General features: G+C 62.0%; 1 protein-coding gene across 4 annotated transcripts in view; it reads right to left on the reverse strand.

Annotated features, from left to right (window-relative positions):
• Positions 1 to 20409, reverse strand: part of LOC117642779 (hemicentin-1-like) — a 55507-nt gene that overhangs the window by 20889 nt on the left and 14209 nt on the right. For all 4 annotated transcript variants that reach the window (XR_004587591.1, XM_034381312.1, XM_034381315.1 and 1 more), the window contains exons 2-4: positions 10894 to 11043; positions 7343 to 7521; positions 1056 to 1217 (exon numbers count right to left, since the gene is read on the reverse strand). Coding sequence is in view for 3 of the 4 variants with exons in the window: in XM_034381312.1 (XP_034237203.1) it covers positions 1056 to 1217; positions 7343 to 7521; positions 10894 to 11029 (477 nt within the window). In the remaining variant the exon portion in view is untranslated. The remainder of the gene's footprint in view (positions 1 to 1055; positions 1218 to 7342; positions 7522 to 10893; positions 11044 to 20409) is intronic.

Genomic DNA, 20409 nt, shown 5'->3' on the forward strand with positions numbered 1-20409 from the left:
GCCGGCCCGCCAGCCAGCTTGCTTGCAAAGGAATTCGCGCTGTGCAAATAATAAAATGGACGTGTTTGCAGATCTAGAAAAAAGAAAAAGGGGGCACCAACGTTGACTTTCGTTTTGGAGTTCGGGGGTGGTTCGGCTGCACGAAAAGGAAAGTACGGTACCGGCGCGGCGGAGGCCTTTTGGGCCTCTTGGCTCCACTTGTCCGTCCGCAAACCTCAGCGCGCCTCGCCGGGCGGGGTGGGGCGGGGCGGGGCGGGGCGTACCCGCAGGGTGTACGCTTGCTCTGCCCATCTCACTGACAACTTTTCCAATATCAGCCTCGCAACGCCTCACCCCCGCCCCGGCCAACAATTTCCCCCTCCCCCCCTTCCCCTCGCCTCGTCCCGAGGCGTCCACGGCCGACTCGTAACGCGTCCTGCGAGATGAATTGAAAGGCTGTGCGACGCGTGGACACGCCGGCGGACACGCCAGCGGACACACCACTGTACTTGCCCGGCTGAGGCCAATGGTTTGACGGCACACTGTATCACGAAGAGACACGCGGCGAGATTGAAGCGCGTATGTTATGACGTACTCCCTTTTTTTTTGCTCCTCTTTCGGCGAAGGGAGTAACGGACCACTTTTCCACTTTCAGTGAGACCCAGCGGGCAGGGCAGTGGCAGGGCAGGGCAGGGCAGGGCAGGGCTGGCCAGGCGGGACGACCTCTCACACGCCGCGCGCGCCGCGCCAACAAACAACATTACTCCCCTCCAATGGAAGTAGCTAAATGACTTGGTGCTGCCCGCCCCCCCCGCCCCGCCCCCCCCGCCCCGCCCCGCCCCGCCCCGCCCCGCCCCGGCAGGCCCGGGCCGCGGCTGGCCCCAGTTCCGCACGTCTCCCTCGTGGGGCTTCCGAATGGCGAGGTGGAGGGGCGGGGGCGGGCCGCGCCGCCCATCACAACATCGAGGGACTGAAGTGGCCCATCCCGGCGCCGTGAAAGCCGCGGCACAGAAGGAGAAAAAAGGCGAAAAAAAGCAAAAAAAAAAAAGGCGAGCGAAAAAAGAAGTTGTACTCACTTGACACTCGTATGTGCCGTTGTCGCGCTTCTGGACGTATCTGATGACGAGGTGCCACTCTTCGGCGCCCTCGGGGTGCACCACCTCGTACCGCTCGTCCGTCGTGTAGGTGGTGGTGCCCGACGTGAGGATGTGCCAGTCCCGCCGCCGGATCCACATCACCTGCGCAACAACAACAACATCAACGTGACGCACTCCACTGCAACCCATGACGAAGACTCTCGGTGGCGGGCACGATGGCAGAGAGAGAGCGAGAGAGAGAGAGAGAGAGAGAGAGAGAGAGAGAGAGAGAGAGAGAGAGAGAGAGAGAGAGAGAGAGAGAGAGAGAGAGAGACTCCGCGGGCAGCAGCATTGTTCCAAAAATAAAGAAACATATCGAGGTTCGTTTCCGCGGCCCGGCCCGGCGCGGCCCGGTCGGCCAGTGCGTACAAAAGCTCACGCTTTAGCCGACACAACGGCCTTGATGGAAGCCTTCCAGCCTCGCGGTCTCCTTCGCGCGCAAACGCATGAGCCTGATACTTTCAGTCCCACCCCTAACTTTGGGGGCCCTGGCCGCCCTAGCCGCCCTGGCCCTGAAACCTTTCCCTCCTCCCATATACAAACCGTACCGGGAGCGGCCCCCATTCAAGCACCCCCACCCCTTCCTCTCGCTCCTTCCAAATTCCCGCCACGGCCCTTCCGTCTCGCGCTCCTCTACTTCCGGCCACGAAATTTTTATGTGCGGCTTGCGGTGCGCGAAAAAGGGGGGTACGGAGAGTAATGGGGGGGGAGGGGGAGAGAGAGAGAGAGAGAGAGAGAAGAAGAAGAGGAGGAGGAAGAGAAGGAAGAGGGAGACGAAGAGGAAGAAGAGGAAGAGACAGGTCGTTTAAAAATAATAAACAGAAATGTAAACCAATGGCGCGTCGCCCTCTTCCGGGAATCGAGGGCGACCTTTAAAGCCCAACAAAAAGGAAACATTCTCGGGCAGAAAGTTCCGCGGCGCGGTGGGCGAGTACCCCTTTCCCTCTCTCTGTCCTGGTCTAATAAATTTATGGACCAGCCCCTCAGCAGGCATGGCGGGAGATTCAAATTGGGTCGGCCAAGCATGAAACTCGGAAAGAAACTTGTGTTGAGATTCGTGTCTGTTCGGAAAAAAAGGAGGGGGTGGGGGCGAGGGTGTTCCTAATTCCGCCTGAGAGAGCCAAGGGGAAGGGAGGAGGTACCTTCTCCGACCAGGGCAGCTTCGCGGAGCTCCGCGGAGCGTCGCGCGTTGTCCCCCGGAAATGTGGCTTCGGGCGGGGCCGCTGGGCCGACAAAAGGTGTCTGCTTCGACGCGAGGCAAAGCTGCAAGGCAACGGCGGGCCAGCGTCGGCGTATGGAAATACAGTTGACGACGCCGAAAAACGGGGCGAAACCGTTCAGAAAAGAGGCGAAAATAAAAAGGGAAAGAGAAGGGGCGTTGCTTATTTCGCTCCGACCATTTTAAAACGCCGTCGGGGAAGAAAAACACGCACGCTCTTTACAGCGGAGCCACAAACAGTGGCGCGGCAGGAAAGGAGGGAAAAAGGGAAAGAGGCAAGTGATTATGCCTCGCGAGTCGTGAGAAGGAAAGTGCGTCGCGGAAAGGTAAATTCACTTTCTGCGGAGAGAACATTATTCCCACAGCGCTATCCCTACACTACTACTGTGTCGAGTGTTTCTAAAGTGTGCGTGAGTGTGTGTGTGTGTGTGTGTGTGTGTGTGTGTGTGTGTGTATGTGTGTGTGTGTGAGTGCGTTGCGGCCAGGAGCGGGCGGTAGGCCGCAACACAAAAGACCTCCCAGGAGGAAAGGGGCGAGAAGAGCGAGATAAAGCAAGAGAAGAAAAGGAGAAAAAAGGCGGAGAGAGCGAGCGAGAAAGAAAAGGAAATGGTCGATAGAATGTGAGGGAATCAGCCATTGGGTTGCACTGCTGACCTCAGCGAGGACCTCTGGCCTGGCCCGGCCGCGCCACTGTACTGGCGTGTCACTGTGACAAATGGCCGCGACGCTGAGGTGCGACAGCGTCGCCCTCCCCCTCCCCCTCCCCCCCTGCAGAGCCCTGCCTCGGCCCTGCCGCCGTGTTGATCTTGGCCCGCTTGCTATGCATGTATTTGGGGCGAGGCAGGCCGGCCGGGGCACGCAGGACGGGTCAGTGGGATGGCACGCCATGGCGCAGAGGCATCGAGCCTCGCTTCTTATCCGCGGCCCAGCCCGGCTAATCTGCATCCAATTTGCCATTTGCTGCGCGGCTGCGCTGCGTGGAGAATAACGAACTCCCCGCGGCACTGCCACGGCACTGCGGACTGACTCGGCCGGCTGGCCGGGCACCACCGAGCGGCTCAGCAACATTACATTATTGATGCACGCGCGGCGGCCGGCAGTGGCCCCGTCCTGCCCCGTCCTGCCCCGTCCTGCCTCGTCCTGGCTGGCAGTCGGGTGGACGCGGTCCTGCCGCTCGCTGCCCCGAGTGCTATCGCAGACGATAAGCCGAATAGGCGATTCCGCGTGCTCTGGGAAACTCGGAGAAAATTCGTAATATCTTGCCGCTGCCCGACCGTCCCGGCCGACCCATCCCGGCCATCGCAGCGGCATCGGCATTCCTGCCCGGTCCGGCCCGGCCAGTCCGACTAGACCGTCCCAGAGAATTAAACGAACAGCATCCCTCGCAGCGCGGCGGCGCAGCGCAATGCAAAGGAGAGGCGGGCGGCGCGGCCCCGCCGCAGATTGCCCCGCCCCGAGACGTGCTGGGGACTCCCCCGCCTTCTCTCTCGCACCGCCAAGGCCCGCCCCGCGAGTGCGACAGAGACGCCAACCCGATCGCGCCGTGGATGTTTTATTGACCGGGAAGTCGGCCCCGGTCCATTAGATATCCCCGAAGAAATGGAATCGGGCTGGCTGGGCTGGGACGACTGGGGCCGCGCTTGGCTCGCGCTCAGGCTGGCGGCCCAGCGCGGCCGAGCGCCTGCGAGGTAGGCCGCACGGACACTCGCCTGTCCGGCGGGCCGGCCTGGCCGCCAGGCGGCAAGCCAGCAGGCAAGCCAGCAGACACGCGCGCAGGCCGCGAAAGACAAAGACGCATCATGCCTCTGTCCTTGTTCTGTGGGGGGAGCCCGCTAGCAGGGAAGTGGGCTGGCAGGGATGTTATCGCGTTCTTATTGAATCACGACCAGAAAGAGGAAGAAGAGAGCAGGCCAGAGTCATCAATACCGAAAGGAGCGAACCGAAGTCCCCTCCAAAGTTGGATGAGTGCCCCCCTTCCCCCTCCCTCCCCCACAAAGAGGTGCAGGGCGGAAGTGGGTGGTGGGAGACGCCCTCGGTGGAGTGGGTCAACGCCTTGTACGGTGGCTGCGGTTTTCTGGCCCGACTTTGCCCAAGAGGCATTAGTCGTCCGGGTCGCGACCCGGCAGCCAGCCCGCTTCAGGCGGACTCACTCTGTCCCTCTCGCACTCGCGGGCCGTGGCGTGTGGGTGCGAGAGGGACGTAGCCTCTCTCGGACTCAGTGTGCGGCAGCCCGCGCGGGGTTCGGCGGCCACGGCAACGGGAAAGGCCGCGGCCAGGCGGATTTATCCGACCGGCGACACCGTTCCGACTCCGGGGGGCCGCGCCGCGCCGCGCCGTGCCACGCCGTGCCGGGACACACTTTGACGCCATAAATCAAGCTGTCTTCTGTTTTCCTCCTTAATAGGCCACCAGATAAAGGAAGGGCAAGAGGCGTCACTGCGCGTCAAAATTGCGCGTCGTCAGTGATTGCGTGGGAAATTGCGGCATCAGAGTCGGCATGGCCCAGTTTTATGTGCGGCCCGGTTATTTTATTTTCCGCAAAAAGAACGACGTCCAGATGCGCGCGTGTGCGTGTGTGTGTGTGTGTATTCGTTTTCCCCCGACGTGCTAGAACAGCGAGCGAATCGGCCCATACGAGCCAGCTGATGACCCGAAAGTTTCACGGTCCTCTCGCAATAAAAAACGTGGCAGAACCCAGCACGTACAAACACACACACACAGAGGAGCCAGGGCACAAACGAGCCAGAGCCCGTTGTAATAAAATTGAAACGGTAATCTAACAGCAAAAGTGGCCTGTGCCTGGGAGCGTGGTGCACAGTGCGGCGCCAGGCCCACCAGCCCTGCGCCAGCCCACCAGGCCCCCCGCTGCCGTCACAAATAAATGTGATGGCGAAAAGTTGCTATGTGAGAGGAATTAGTGCGAGTTGTTTCGGACGTGTAAACTTTAGCGCTCGCGCGTGCACCAGTCGTGGCGGCGGCGGCGGCCCGGAGCGGTGGGGGTAAACGGAGCGACAAAGTCCCCTGCACAACGAAAATGAGAAGAGGCGGCGTGTAGAACCAGGGGCTGCAGCGGCGGCCAGCGGGTGAGAGCGAGAGCGAGGGAGCCGGAGGTGAGAGAAAAGAGGCCGGGGAAGGAAAATTGAGGCAGGCCGGGCGAGGCGCGGCGGGGCGTGGGCACGAGCCGGGCAGGGCAAGGGAGGCTGGCTGGCTGGCTGGCGTTATTTATTGGACAAGTTGTGAGGTTTGTGTGGTCGGTTAAGTACCGGCGCCTCACGACCTTAGCGAAACAACGTGGCGTGGCCGGCTGGATGGGGCGTGGGGACTGGTCAGCGAGGAGGCCGAGGAGGCCGCCAGGCAGCCCCAGCTGCTACCTAGGCCTCTCTCTCTCTCTCTCTCTCTCTCTCTCTCTCTCTCTCTCTCTCTCTCTCTCTCTCTCTCTCTCTCCTTCGCTTCGACTGGAGGGTATTTGTCTGCCCTTCTCTCTCCCTCTTCCTTCCTTGCTGGCAGACATGACAAATAGACAGCAGGTCTGGCCGCGGTGACGCGTGGCATCCTTCTCGTGTCGAAGGCCGGAGGGGAGGGGGGGGGCGAACTACATGTATGGCGGTGTCAATATCGGGAACCGCCAGGCACACGCTAAAAATCACCCCAGAGCTGGAGCATCTAGGAAAACACACTCAAGCAGAAGCCAATAAAAAAAAGGAACTTTCAAAATTTTATTTTGAAGTAGCGGGTGCGGGCGACAACAGCCCGGCCTGGGCATTCCCACCGTAAGACGGCGCAAGACGGCGCAAGGCGCACTGCGGGCTGTGTGTACACTACACTGTACAGCCAAGTCAAACACCGGCTGTACAATGAGCGTCTCAATCGGCGGGCTGGGCGGCTGGCTGGCTGGGCCCGGCAGGCTGTTGCACTGTTTGCACTGCTTGCTCCGCGGATGGCCAATCCGGATTTTGCTTGCTGGCCGGCTGGGCAGCGCCGGGCCGGGCTGGCCGGGCTGGCGTACCTAACGAGGCCCCGCCGAGCCCCGGCCCCGCCGAGCCCCGCCGAGCCCCGCCTGCAAAGCACAGAGGCGCGAGGCGAGGCGAGCGGGCCGCAAACCGGCGGGGCGACCCGGAACACCGGCGGGGCGGGACCGGGCGGGACCGGCAGGGCCAAATTTCCACTCTTTGGATTGAGACAAAGCTCCGTGAACTCTCATTATCGGTCTTTGGAAACAAACCGGCAGGGCGGCCCACCCTTTGCCGCGCGGCCAGCGCCCGCACCCCGCCGCCACCGTGACCCCCTGCCTCTCGGCTTGTCAACGGGTTGTCCGCGTGAGTCGCGCTCGCCGCGCGCCAGAGTACTCATCAGAACTTGCGCCCCTCACAGCCCCGCCAGCGTGGGTCTTTCAGTTTCCCCTCAGCACAGTGGGCCAGCGGCCGACGCGCGTTTGGAGCTCCAGAGTCGCTAAACAGGACGCAAACCGAGCCTATGACCCCACCAATGGATTCCTCGTTCGGAGAGCAATCCATTGGTGGGGTCACACGTTCGGTTCAAGTCCCATTTAGCAACTCTGGAGCTCCAAACGCGTCCGGACTTTTGGCCGTCCGGCACCGGTCTTCTGGCCCACTGTGCTACTGTTCCGGGCCGTGGCGACGACGACGTTGTTTGGAATGCGCGAGACTTTGTGTAGGTGTGAGGGGGGTCGGGGGGATGGATTGGTGGCTGCTGCTGAAGCCGAGCCAAAACATCCCGGAAAAGTTACAGTGGACGAGCGGGGCGGCGGCGGCCCAGGGGACGCCCCTCGTGGCGGGGCGGAGCGCTGCGTGTGTGTGTGTTTGTTTTAAGGTCGGTCAACATAATATATTTAGAATTCCAGTCGGAAAGTGTGAGGTGCCAAAGGGGGAGGGGGGGGGGCTGCGTCCCGCCGAAGAGCATCCCGCAGGCCGATCCTCTCTCGCTGTCTCTCTCGCTCTCGTGGGGCCGGGCCTGCCTGGGGCCTTGCGGAAGAGAGAGACAGGCTCACCTTGTGCTCGCCGAGGTTGCGCACCCTGCACCGTAGGAAGGCGTTCTCGCCGAGCTGCACCGTCACGTTGGTCACGAGGTTCGAGTCGAACTGGGGCAGCTCCTTGGGCACCTTGCCCTTGTCGGGGCCCTTGGGCAGCCAGGGCGGCGCCAGCGTCGTGGCCTTGATCTCGTTCAGCTCTGCAACACACAGACAGAATGGCTTCATTCCCCGCAAAAACACAAATTTTGATGCTTTAGGGACACACTGAGAGGGGCTCTGTTTTTTTTTCACACACCCTTCGACACTTTTTCATCAACTTCTTTCATGGCAACTACTTCAGTTTCACTGCTGCTTTCTTTGTGTCCCCATACCCACACGAACCAAGAGCAATCCGGCCACGGCCGAGCACAGCACGCAGTGGCGCGATACGCTGGCCCGCTTGTTGAGAGCGTGTCCCGGCCGTCCCGGCCCCGGGTTCGAATCCCGCCGGGGCCGGTCGTCGTATTGCGTCGTGCTTTTCGCCCTGCTCGGCCAGGTAATGCCTATAGGCGTCGCCTCGGCCGCCGCACCACCTCGCTGAAAGTAAAGGAAGTTTGAACGCCGCCAACTTGCGCGGGCTTCCCCGCCATCCCGGCCAAACCAGTGTTTACTACACTGGGGTGGCGGAGCGTGGCGTGGTTATGGGGAGGGCGGCGGGATTGCAGCGTACTCCTTCTTACGCCCACCAACACAACACACACACACACACACCTACACCACCCACACACACACACACCTACGCACACACACACACACACACACACACACACAACTCCAGCGCGCCCCAACGCGTGGGCGCGATATTAAATCAGGTCAGAGTGGTCGCCAATTCAGTCACAAATTAAAGATAACGCCGACGCGCCCCGGACGTCAAATTAAACCCGAGGTGAAGCAAAGGTTAAAAGCAAGAGAGAAAAAGGCGCGTTTGAGGTGACTGGATCTTCTGGTGCGCGCTGTGGCAAACCGTGTGGCAAACCGGCGGACCGGTTACGAAGTCCAACGATCATTAGCTTGCTTGGCACACTGCAAAGAGCGCAGCAAACTGGCCGTCGCGCGCGCGGTCTGCATGAGTGCGAGTGAGCGAGTACACTGGTGCGAATGTGTGTGTAATCGTCCATAACGCCTGCTCCGCGCAACCTGCGGCAGAGAGAGAAGAGAGAGAGAGAGAGAGAGAGAGAGAGAGAGGAAAAAAGGGCCGAAGTCTGGCGGCGTAAATCACGCGGCATCGTACACGTCGCTCTGTCTCACTCGCACCCACGGCGCGTCCCGTGAGGGAGCGAGAGAGACGCAGCGACGAAAGCGCCGTTCAGGCTGCACAGCGGCGGGGGCGTCGCAGCGTATAGGTGCTGCAAATCACTAGGCAGCAAAATGTGTTTTGAGTTATCGCCGTGTTCGCATGCCTCGCGCCTTGCCACGCCTTGCCTTCCACAACATCCTTTGGCTGTAAACGCTGCCGCCGCCTCCTCAGTCCTTTCCTTTCGCTTTCTCGGGGCCACTTTCCGCTCTCTCTCTCACACACACACAGGCGCGGACACGGGCGGACACACACCTACGCGGATATCGGTAAACGCATTTTAGAAGACCTCCTTCGCCGTGACCTCCTTCTGGCCGTGGACAACGGCCCCGGCCAATTGATGGTCTTGCTATGATAATGCCTGTAAGCCTCCCTTTGACCTGAGTAATTGAGTACGGTCGCTCCCTCTGTCAGTGTGCGTGTGTGTGTGTGTGTGTGTGTTACATCGCAGACTAATGTTTCCCAATCCTCATATCCGCCCATTACGTCACGAGTGCACTTACATACGCTCGGCGGCCTTCTTCCGACACACACACACACACACACACACACACACACACACACACACACACACACACACACACACACACCCGCGCTCCCTCATCTCCCGCAACGCGCGCGCCCCACTTACGCAACTATCCCGATGAGTGAGAGAGAGAGAGGGAGGGAGGGGAAAGTGTTGCGGGACTCTCGCGGGTAATGAGTGCTGTGTATTGGCGGTTAATTAGCACGTCCCCCTTGTAAATTAATGGGCCGCTTTTGTGGCGGGGCGGGGTGGGGCGGGGCAGGGTGGGGTGGGGTCAGGCGGGGCGGGGCGATATCAGAACGACACGAACTGCCAGGCCAGCACCGGGCAGAACTGCATGCCCGCCGGGAAGCACACGCGTTCGCCATTCCGCGCTGCGGCGCCGAGCCACCACACTGCATTCCTTCCTCTTTTCCTCTTCCTCTCTCTATCCACACACACACACAAGCCGCGACCGCGCAGCAGCTGGCCGCAAGAGCTTGAGCGCGTATATATCCGAACGAGGCGTGGGCTGCGCGTCGTCCACGTCGTCGCGTCAACAGATTGGACCGAGACTCCCGCCGCCGGCGACGAACTGGGGCGGAGGCGGAGGCTGCCCGTTGGAGGAGAGAGACAAACATCGAGACGCAGCAGAAACCTGGCCTTCTTCGAGCGTTTCATCTTATTATTGCGACTGGTTTGCCACGTGTCTTTCGAGAGCCAACGTCCGCCTGCACTGACTCCCGGTGCTTTGTGACGTTCTGACATCCTGGCGTCGTGGACTCCCGACCGCCGTCAACGCGTCCGGAGATGAGGTCCCTGCAGGCTGCGGTTCCGGACGAGTGCTTCGTCGCTCCGTCTCTCTCTCTCCCTCTCATGGGGCAGCGGTGCGAGAGCGTCGGCGCGACGCGAGCGGCGTTGCCGGGACGCAGCCCGCCGCAGTGCTGCGCCCCGCCTTGGCCCCCCGGGCTGTCCGCGTTGACGCTGGTTCGCGCGCATGCATCGCGGCATCGCGGTCGCGTTAGAACGGTTCGATAGCGAGCACGGGGCGGTGAGGCTTTCGGCGGTACACGCACTCAAAACACCCCTGCGTTCTTGCCTTAAAGTGGCAACTCTAGTGCGATCCAGCGTGGCGCACTGGATTGTTTCGACGGAATTCTTGACAGGAGCACCTCGAGGACAAGTTTAGCGTCACGCGTTTCCGAGGCCGAGCAAAGTTCGTCGCCCTGTTCGCCCAGGGCGGCCCGAGGCTCCGGGATTTTTTCCTCGTCGCGCCGCGCCGCGCCACTGCCAGGCCGTTTGAGGCTCGATTTCTGAAGCGCTTGCCGCCAGAACGACTTCACCCTTCACTTCCTCCGGAGCGGACCGTTCCGTTACTTTGTCGCGAAAATCCGTTATTGGCAGTGGGGTGACCTTGGCCGGGTAAGGAGCAGAACATCTCCGGACCTGCTGCACCCCGCCCGGCCCCACCCCGCCCCCTTTCCGATCGTCGTGTGATCCGCAGTGAAGTCACGTTGGTATCGCATTGGATCCGTTCCGGTTGGACGAAAATTGAATCCGACACCTCGTAGCCTTCAATTCCCGGGCCGGCGTGCGTAACCGATCAGCCAGCCGCAGCGGCCCGGCCCGTCCCGCCCCGCCATGCCACACTAGGTCATGTCGAGATACATGTCGCGTACCCGGCCGCTCGGAAGGGGCGCTCCGAAAATAAGACCGACACGAAATACCCACCGTCGATGGCCGTGTGGTCGAAGTCGTCGAACTTGGACAGGTGGAAGGTGCCGTTGAAGTCCCAGTACAGCGACTGCAGGTTCTGCAGGTACGTGGCGTCCAGGTGCGCGGCCGCCATGGTCTGGTTCTTGTGCATCGCCAGGAAGTCGTCTGCGGACAGAAAAGAGAGCGAATGTGGGTCCAGCCGCACTGGCGTGCGTGCGAATCAAACTGCGAGTAATTATTCCGGCCACAAGGTGGCAGCACTGGCGGCGCTGTTCGCCGAGTTTCAAATTATTCCGTAGATGCCGGCGGGCGGCGGGCCGGCATACCGCGGTACCGCGTGTAGCGGATCAGGCCGGCCGCCCAACTGTCAAACTGTTTCCAGTTTCTCAACTTGCCGGGCCTTTTCCGACGCAGCCAGTTAGTTGGAGAGCTCCTCCTTGCCCGTTTGCCGGGCGGTGATAGCCCACCCCCTCCCCCTCAGACCGATGTATGATTTTTGTCCAGGTGGGGGGGGGTGCACCAACTTTCTGGCCAGCGACGCCGTCCGCCGGCCTTGGCACAGTGGTCCATCGGGTCGACGCGGGGATGGCGCAATGGAGAGAAAAGAAAGAAGAAAAGAAAATAACGAAAAGACGCAGTATTTGAACCCGGGACGAGGATGGAATGGCTCATTTTCCGGCGAGGAGGCTCGGGGTGTCTGACAAACGGCAGCCAGGTGCGAGGCCAATCTCAATGAAGCTGTAGCGGTGTAATTAATTACCACGAGAGGGAGCCACTGGAAGGGGGAGAGGGGGGGGGCTCCAGGCCGCGCTCCAGACAGTCTCCTGGAACGGCGGTCAGCCAAGGAGGCAGAAATCGGGAAAACGGGGCGGAGGGTGCGGAAAATAAATGGACGAACACAACAGAAAAACACGACGAGGTGCCGCGCCAGCTCGCCAGCCGCTCGCTACACTGCAGGGCGGCACTGCGCTGGGAAATTGGGGCACGGTATGACGTCATCATTGGCTGTGTCTTCATCCCCACCACGGCGGCCAGGCCAGGCCCGCCAGGGCCCGCCAGGCCCGCCAGCCCAGGGGCACTATTGACAGCACATGTGTCGCCACGGGCATGAATCATGGGCGGGGAAGAAGCCGCGGCCGAAAAATAATAAGCCATAAAACGGAAGTCGCTGGAGCAGTTTGCGGTCCCACACAGTGGGCCAGAGGACCGGCGGAGGCGGTCAGAATCCCGCACGCCTTTTGAGCTCCAGAGTCACGAAATGGGACTCGAACCGAACGTGTGACCCCACCTGGATTACTCTCGGAACGAGGAATCCATTGGTGGGGTCACACGTTCAGTTCGAGTGCCGTTTAGCGACTCTGTAGCTCAAAATATCGGGAGTTTTGGCGCCGGCGCCGGTGTTCTGGCCCTCTGTGTGCCGCCCCACCCTGCGCGAAGGTGTGAGACTGCGAGGCGCATATAATACACTGCGGGCAAAGCACTCCCCCAATTTCACTCCCCAGGGCGCCCTGATTGGCTGTCTCGCTCCCTCCTCCCCGCTCCCTCTCTTTCTCCCTGCCTGCCGTGTGATTAAAAGCCGCAGTGGCTGTTGTGGTGACGAGGCCGAGCCGGGGGTAGTGGCGTCTCGTTCTACGACAGGAACACCTCCAGCGAGAGGGTCTTGCTCCGTACAGAATCTGGAACCCTAGCCTTGTCGCCCCACCGTCTAGGACTCTAGATTTGCCGAGTCGCAACGGGCTGCTCTCAAGACTCAGACTGCTTTCATTTGAAGGGACGTGCAGCACCACACTAATCGTTGATCACTTTTGTCTCCCTGCTGCGACCAAACACCACGGCATTCAAAGAGTCGCGGGAGAAACACGTCAACAGCAGCAGCGACACAAAAAACCAGTCCGAACATGAAGGTGCAAAATGGTATCCACACACCGCGCACCGCGCGCAAGCTGTTCCCTTTTTTCCCCCCGCAGCCCACGCAAGCTTTATCGGGGCGTCACTGCTGGTAAATGGTTTTACAGCGTCGGGGTGGGCGGGGCGCGGCGAGGCGGCGGTCTGGCGGATCCCCCGGGAACATGGCACCAGACGCACGGCGCGGCACGGCGCGGCACGGCACGGCACGACACGGCCAGGCGCACAGGTGCTTCATTTGCACGCCATTCCCTATTCCACGTCCGCTCCTCCCTCCCCCTCCACCCCCGCAGCCTTAGACCAGCGTGGACTGACGTGACTGCCTTGATTTCCTTCCCGTTTACCTGTGTCAACCAGTGCACCACCACGGCCGGCACTATTTGCCGACCGGATCTACTTGACCCCTCCACGGGCCGTTTGAGGCGCTTTCGGGCCGGCCTGAGGCGATGCCCGGATTTCCTGTTGCAGCGCAACGAGCACTGATGCACTGTTGCAGCGCCAACGCGGCGGCCTCGGAGGCAAGGCGCCTGGATTCTGTTCAATATTTCTATCCAATATCGGGGAGCGGTAGCCTCACAAAGTTGGTCATGAAGGGTAAAAACATAATGATGATCGGGGGCCTTTTGCGGTCTTATCCGCTGGGGCCTTTTGGGGACCAGTCCGAGCCTGGCGTAGGCAACTTTTGTGACAGGACCTCTGTTTATCCGTCTTTGGTCCTTTCCGCACAGATTCTCAGCATCATCAGCCTGCTGGGAAGTTGGAAGCCAGCTCTACGCACTGTGTCGCGCTGCGTGGCATTCAGGCTCGGGGCCCTTGCCTTTTCAATCCTATCGATAATGCATCGCAGCGCTGTGGTGATTCTGATGGTGGGTGTTTGGTTTGGGGGGAGGGGGAGGGGGAAGGGGAGTGTAGCCGGGCACGGTTAACGGCGTAATTACAGTGTTTGACGGAACAATGGATGGCCCTGCCACGGCCCTGCTGTGGACACGCAGTGTGCTGCGCCGGCCTCCCATGGGTGTGGCGGGGCGGGGCGGGGCGGTGCGCGGTGGGGCGCGGTGGGCCCGCCGGATGAAGCACAATGCCAGTAATTACACGTAATGAGTGCATGGAGTGGAGTGTACTGGTGCAGTCATTAAGGCCCAATAAGACGCCGACTGAGCGCTGCGTGGCGCTGCATAGCGCTGCAGCGCGGCAATGCACATCTGGAACTACCCCCAGTGGCGCGACGGGACGGCCGAGGGCGCGGCGCACCCATCGCGCCTCACTGCCGCGAGCGCTCCGGCACACTGGGAGTCGGATTCGTCGCTCTGTCTCTCTCGCACCCACACGGAACGCCGCGTGAGTGCGAGAGGGACAGAGCGACGACTCTCGGAATCAGTCCGCAGGCACAGCGCGGGCACATGGCGTCGCCGTGCCTGGCAATGGCCATCGACTTTATCCAAGAGGCCCCATCCCGGTCCGCTCCGTACCTCCCCCTATCTCGGCGTCTCGCCCCGAAATGAGCATGAGGGACCGGAAGGAAGATGCGCTCTGCTGCGCTCAGCAGAGTCGCTCTGTCTCTCTCGCACCCGCACGCGCCGCCCCGTGAGTGCGAGAGAGACACAGTGACTCCCGAAATCGGTCTGTAACACGGCGGCCAAACGAACGCTGCGTCCCGGCGTCCATTAGTAGACACTCGAGCAGCGCGATCCGCGCCTGCACTGCGAGCGCGGCGGAGCGCGGGCTCCTTCAAGCTGTGTCTTTTCTTTCTCGTTCCCTCCGAGTGCCGCCCCGTCCTTGTCGCACTCGCGGCCTCGCGCGGCGTGCCGTCGAGAGGGACCGGACTGGTGCATCGCTGCGCCAGGCTGCGCGCTGCGCGACGGTTTCTCTTCGAGTCACTGCAGACTTATTCCGAGGGTCCTTTTCGTCGCTCTGTCTCTCTCGCACTCATGGGGCGTGCTGTGTAGGTGCGAGAGAGACAGAGCGACGGAGACGACGACACTCGAATCAGTCCACTGGCTGCGCGCTGCGCTGGCGTGGCGAGGCTAACGATGTGTGCCCCGCGCTGGCAAGCTGCGGCAAGCTGGCACTGCCGGCGAGCGGTTCCCGTCGTCCCGTCGCTCCGTCTCTCTCGCACCCCCGCGGGACGCGCCGTGAGTGTGACAGAGACAGACGGCGGAACGACCAGGCGACCATCGGCAGCTGCGATGAGTCCGCACCGCAAGGCTCCGCGGACTCCGCGGCAGCAACAGTGGCGGGCCGGGCGGGGCCGGGCGGGGCCGGGCGGGGCACTGGGCATCTGTCTTGCTTTGGATCGGACCGGCAGACCGGCAGAACGCCACCTCATTCTCGCCAACAAAATGGAATTTATTCCAGGGAGCCGGGCAAAGAACGAGGAGGACGAGGGCGAGAGAGAGAGACACACACAGAGAGAAAGAAAGACAGACAGAGATACGGGGAGGGTACGTCAACCCAGCCATATTTCATGTTTGTCGTGAAACTTGCTGTTAGTCCCAGATGCCTCCGCAGCGCGCCATGCCGAGCCATGCCGTGCCATGCCGTGCCATGCCGTGCCATGCCGTGCCGCCACCTCGACGGCGACCGCGGCTCCGCGCTCCGCGTCCGAAAGTCTTCCCGGAAACGCGCGGACCTTCCTTCGCTGGATAAAAGAAACAGCTTCTTTCTTTCTCCTACACACGACACGGTTCATTGCTCCCGCAAAAAAACAACAACAACGAAAACAAGGTCAAGCAGCGGTAGTGAAAGTATTTTGACAGATTGCAGCGGGAAAGTCCGCAAATATATCATTTCCTTGTTCCTCCAGGACGGAAGGGAATGATAATAAAAGGTAATTTCTCGCGTAGTATCAAGACGGCGATAACGCACTTCGCGGAACGTTCCAGGAAGCCAAGTCGCGGCCCCCCCACCCACCTCGCCCCGCCCCACCCCGCCCCGCCCCGCCCCGCCCCCAAAGTGCCTCACGTACCGCGGGGCGGGGCACTTCCAGACCTGGGGGCAAACAGGGAAGTAACGAGGGGTGCTCCACTTGACTACCATTCCATCTCCACTTTCGGCCCCCGCCAGTGAAGCTTGTGCCATTTATTCCTCCCCTCTTGCTTTTCCACGGCTCCGTATACTCCAACTTTCGAACAGAAAACATAGGTTGTCAACTAGCGTTTTCATTTGAAATATCTTTTTTTTTCTTTTCCCTGTGGTTCCCGTTTTATGCAGCTCGAGCTGGCGGCCCGCAACAGGTCTCTGTTTCCACAATTACGAGGACCGCGGTTCGCTGTCGGTTCAGCAGTCTGATTCCGAGAGTCGTGGTCGCTCTTCGCACTCACGGGGCGCCCCGTATAGGTGCGAGAGAGACAGCGCGACCAAAAGGACCCTGGGAACCAGTCCACAGACGACGGCTGGAATGCGGCAGCTGGGGCGCGCGGCAACAACGCAACCAGACTGACGTGGGTTCGAATCCCGGCGGTTGCCCTGATTTTTTTTTCCTTTCGGTTATCACTGCCTTGACTAGGCCACGCCAGCCCCACCCTCGACGCCCGTCATTCCTTCAATCCATCTAGCAATAAGCCAATCAGCGCGCGGTGGCTCGGAAAGGGGCGTGCGTGTGTGTGTGTGTGTGTGTGTGTGTGTGTGTGTGTGTGAACTCGCTTCAGCGCGTCCTGCATAGCGGCCTGCACCACGTCGGCAGCGATCATGGCGCTCATGGCCCGGTGCCTCTAAGTCGGGGCCGTCAGGACGCTAGCGATGGCTTGGCAATCAAAGTTCACGGGAAGTGGCGATTTTGCTTTAGTTTTTCTAATTTTTTCGAAGTTTTTTTTTTTTTGGCTGTGATGGTTGGGGGACGGGTATTGGGGGAAGGAACAGCGCGGAATTTGGCGAAATCGACGCGGTCCCCGTGTTATCGTGCCGGGACCCCTTCTGGGATCTCGTTACGGTGTCACTTTAACCCCCTCCCCCTCCCCTCCGCCAACCTGCCCCGCATTCCACCCCGCCCGCCAATCTGCCTCTTCCCCGGTATCGTCTTTTCGCCCCCCCCCACCGATATTTTACTTTGGCCGCGCACTACATCGCCTCCCTCAAGTAGTGGCGGCGGCGCCCTGGTTGGCCGTGTACACGGCTCCTTTCCATGCCCGGTTTCCTGGTTTCCCGATTACCTGGTTTTAAGGTTTGCCGGTCCCTGGTTCCGGCCTGGCTTCGTTAACGCGCCCGATCCGGTGTCCCGCCTCGCCAGCCTCGCTACAACGGCTACCTGGCGGAGGCAGCTCGTTCATCATGGTCCCCTTCGCCGCCACCGTCGGGAGTGCCAATGCCTTTGTCTCTCTCCGGCTCGCTCTACAGCGCACGCGACGGACTGGACTACAAAAGTGGGGTCGCCAGCAGAAAAAGGTTGAGAACCGCTTGCTAAGTAGTCGCCAGCAGGGTGGAGTCTCGGGGTCTAGGTGTCTAGGAATCTAGGCGTCTTGGAATAGAGAGTAAGTCACACGCCACGCGCGCGTCCCTGACGCGGCGCCAGTGACTTTCGAAAAGGGCGCGGGCGCCGCGAAGCGCTGCCTGCTGATAAATGCATCTCACGGGCGCAACTTGTATCGGAAGTAAACTGGCTATCGCGACGCGCCGAGGCCGAGGCCGGGGCCGGGGCCCGGAAGCGAGATTTATGAAGCGCGAGGGAGCGTCCTCCGTACATAAATATGGCGGAATGAAGACCTCGGACAACACCGCGGCCGAGGCCGTGGCCGGGCCGTGCTCCATTACCGCGCTGTGCCGCGCTGCCGGCTGGAGGCAATTGTCTCGGCCACGTGCGAGGCAGTGCGGGGCAGTGCGGGACAGCCATTAGGGCCTCGGCCACGCCGGACCGGACCGCTGCCGCGACGCGGACCACGGCGCCGGTATAGAGTGGCCATCCGGCCCGCCAGCCATCCGCCCGGCCGCCATCTGCTGGCCGAGGCGGTTATTAATGAGCTGGCCGTTTTTACGGCCCCGTGGCGCCGCTCTCCTGCTCGGCCGCTTACAGGTGCGGTTCACGGTTATGCTTCACGTAAATTCCACGCACGTCGCCACGTTGTCGCGACACTCACGGCCTCGGCCTGCTTGTCGTGCTGCATAGTGCCGCTTTCCGGTTCCGGGCCGGTCTGGCGCCAGCGCCGCGCCAGGCCCCGCCAGGCCCCGCCAACCCGGACAAGGTCCCCGGAGATCTCGGCCTCGGAGCAGCAAACGGCGTCAGCGCTCGCCGTTGTTGCACCGCCAGATTAGATCAAAGCTGCGGCCGGGACCGCCTGGCCGGGACCGCCTGGCCGTCTGCCGGGTCGGGCCGGAAGGCTGCAGCACTGCAGACGATTCGCCCGGCCCCGCTACACTGCAACACCGTCACCACACTGAAAAAAGACGGAGGCCGCCGCGGTATTGCCGGCGGCCCCGGCGGCCCGGCCGATCCAGGCGGTATTATAAAATTCCGAGTTCGGAATGATGAAAACCGGGAGCCAAATCCGGCAGAAACGAGACGTCGCGCGCGCGGTGACGGCCAACGACTTTCGGGGGAAAGGGGTGGGGGAGGGTGGGGGTTGCAGCTTGCAGTGGAGGTGTGGCGCGGTGCCACGCAGTGCGACCCGATTGGAAAGCCATCCATCCCAGCGGGGCGGGGCGGGGCGCGGCGGGGCGCGGTGGGGCGCGGCGATAAGCGACTTCGTTTTTATCCGGCCGCGACACCCCATTACCCCCTCCCCTCCCCCGCGACCGTGGCGCCGCCAAGTGCATGCATTATGAACTGAAAAGGGACAGCTGCCAATAACGCGTCTGGCCGACGAGGCCCGCCGCGCTGCGCTGCCGAGCGATTCAGAAGAGTCGTTTCGTCGCTCTGCCTCCCTCGCACTCACGGGACGTCCCCTAAAGGTGCGAGAGAGACGGAGCGACGACAACGACTCTCAGTGTGCTGGCGGTTGGGATGGGCGCGGGCGGGCCGCGCGTAACCAGCGACGGCAGGCTGGAGCCGCTGGAGCCGCTGGAGCCGCTGGAGCACGCCACTCTCTGACAAGACTGTCGTGGCGAGGAACATCGGGCGGCGGCGGGGCGGCGACGTGGCAGGAACGACGAGCGGGAACACGGCGAAGGCCGGGGCAGGGCAGGGCAGGGCAGGGCCGCTGTGAGGCAGTCCTCGCCGGCGAACAGGTGGCTGAAGGGAACAGGGCCCGACGAAACCCTGTCACGGCAACCAAGTCGCGAGAACGAGGACTGTGCGCCCTGTCTCTCTCGCACGCATGGGGGACCCCGCAGCGGTGCGAGAGAGACAGGGATACCGTCCGGAATCGCTCGCAGCCGACGACGGAATGAGAGGGCGAGGAGAGAGACCTAGGGCAACAGGGCCTGCTTGGGCTGCTCCCCTCCCCCGCCCCCCGCTCATTCGAGGCGCGTAGTCATGTGAAATTTGTCCCTCGCCGCCGGTTTAGAGTGTAGACTACGGGGAAATTAAATTACAGTGCCGAATGTAGATGAGTGTGCCCAACAAGGGGGCGGCGCGGCTGCCTGCCCCAACGGGGGGGGGGGGGCTTTTTCGTTCACGCGTAACACGATTGCAGAGCGTGTTTGTTCGGGGGCCGCGCAGTATCACGCTGGATGCGTCATCCGCGACACTGCCTCGATCGAAGACGGCTTAAGGGCGGCCCCTCGGGCTTGCCCGGGCCCTTTTCGGATTCATGACGGTTGGCACCGCGGTCGGCAAGGCCTGGCACGGCGCGCGCCGAGTTCTGGCCTCACCAAACACATCCCGGCGAGTACGACTACAATGGCGTGGAGGTGCGCCGCGTCGCTCCGTCTCTCTCGCACCCCAACGGGCCGACCCACGAGTGCGACAGGGAGGGAGCGACTCTTCGGCATCGGCCCGCTGGCAGAGGGCCACGGACGGCCACGGAAGCCGCCTGGGGGGCTTTGAATGCCTCATCAACGCCATGACGTCGGCACGGCGCGGCACGGCGCGGCACGGCGCCGCGTTTCAAAACAGGAAGCTGCGGAAACTGGCGCGGAATGCCGCGAGGGCCGCTTTGCACGCGGCGTGGCGCGGCGTGGCGCGGCGCGGCGCTTCGGGGCGCTATTGGTCCAATTGGGGGAACGGCGGCGCCTGCAGAGTAGGGATTAACAGGGGGAGGCAACTTGCCTTTTCTCTCTCAGGTCGGAGGCCGAAGGGAAGCGCGCACAGGGCGGGGCGGGAGGGAGGCTGGAGCGACACGCCGAGCGACACTGTAAAACGCGGCGGACAGGCAGGCAGTCGAGCTGGCAGCCACCAGATTGGTATTTTTGTGGTGTGGCGCCATGCGTGCTCCCCAAGTCGAAGTCACCAGGGCGGCCCGGCCGCAGTGATGCATGGCCGGCCTGCTGCGGTCATCAGTCGTAACGACGCATAAAAGGCCATGTGGCCGTCGCCCCGTCTCTCTCGCACCCCAACGGGGCGCCCCTCGAGTGCGAAAAGGGAAAAAGAGAGAGAGAGAGAGAGAGAAAAGAGAGAGAGAGAGGGGAGAGAGAGAGGAGAGAGAAGAAAGAGAGGGAGGGGAGAGAGAGAGAGAGAAGAGGGGGAGAGGGGAAGAGGGGGAAGGGGAGGGAAAAGGGGGGGGAGGGTGACGCGGTCCGACACGCCCGGCCACATGA

This window comes from Thrips palmi, unplaced genomic scaffold (assembly GCF_012932325.1).
Source record: "Thrips palmi isolate BJ-2018 unplaced genomic scaffold, TpBJ-2018v1 HiC_scaffold_16, whole genome shotgun sequence".
Taxonomy (NCBI): Eukaryota; Metazoa; Arthropoda; class Insecta; order Thysanoptera; family Thripidae; genus Thrips; species Thrips palmi.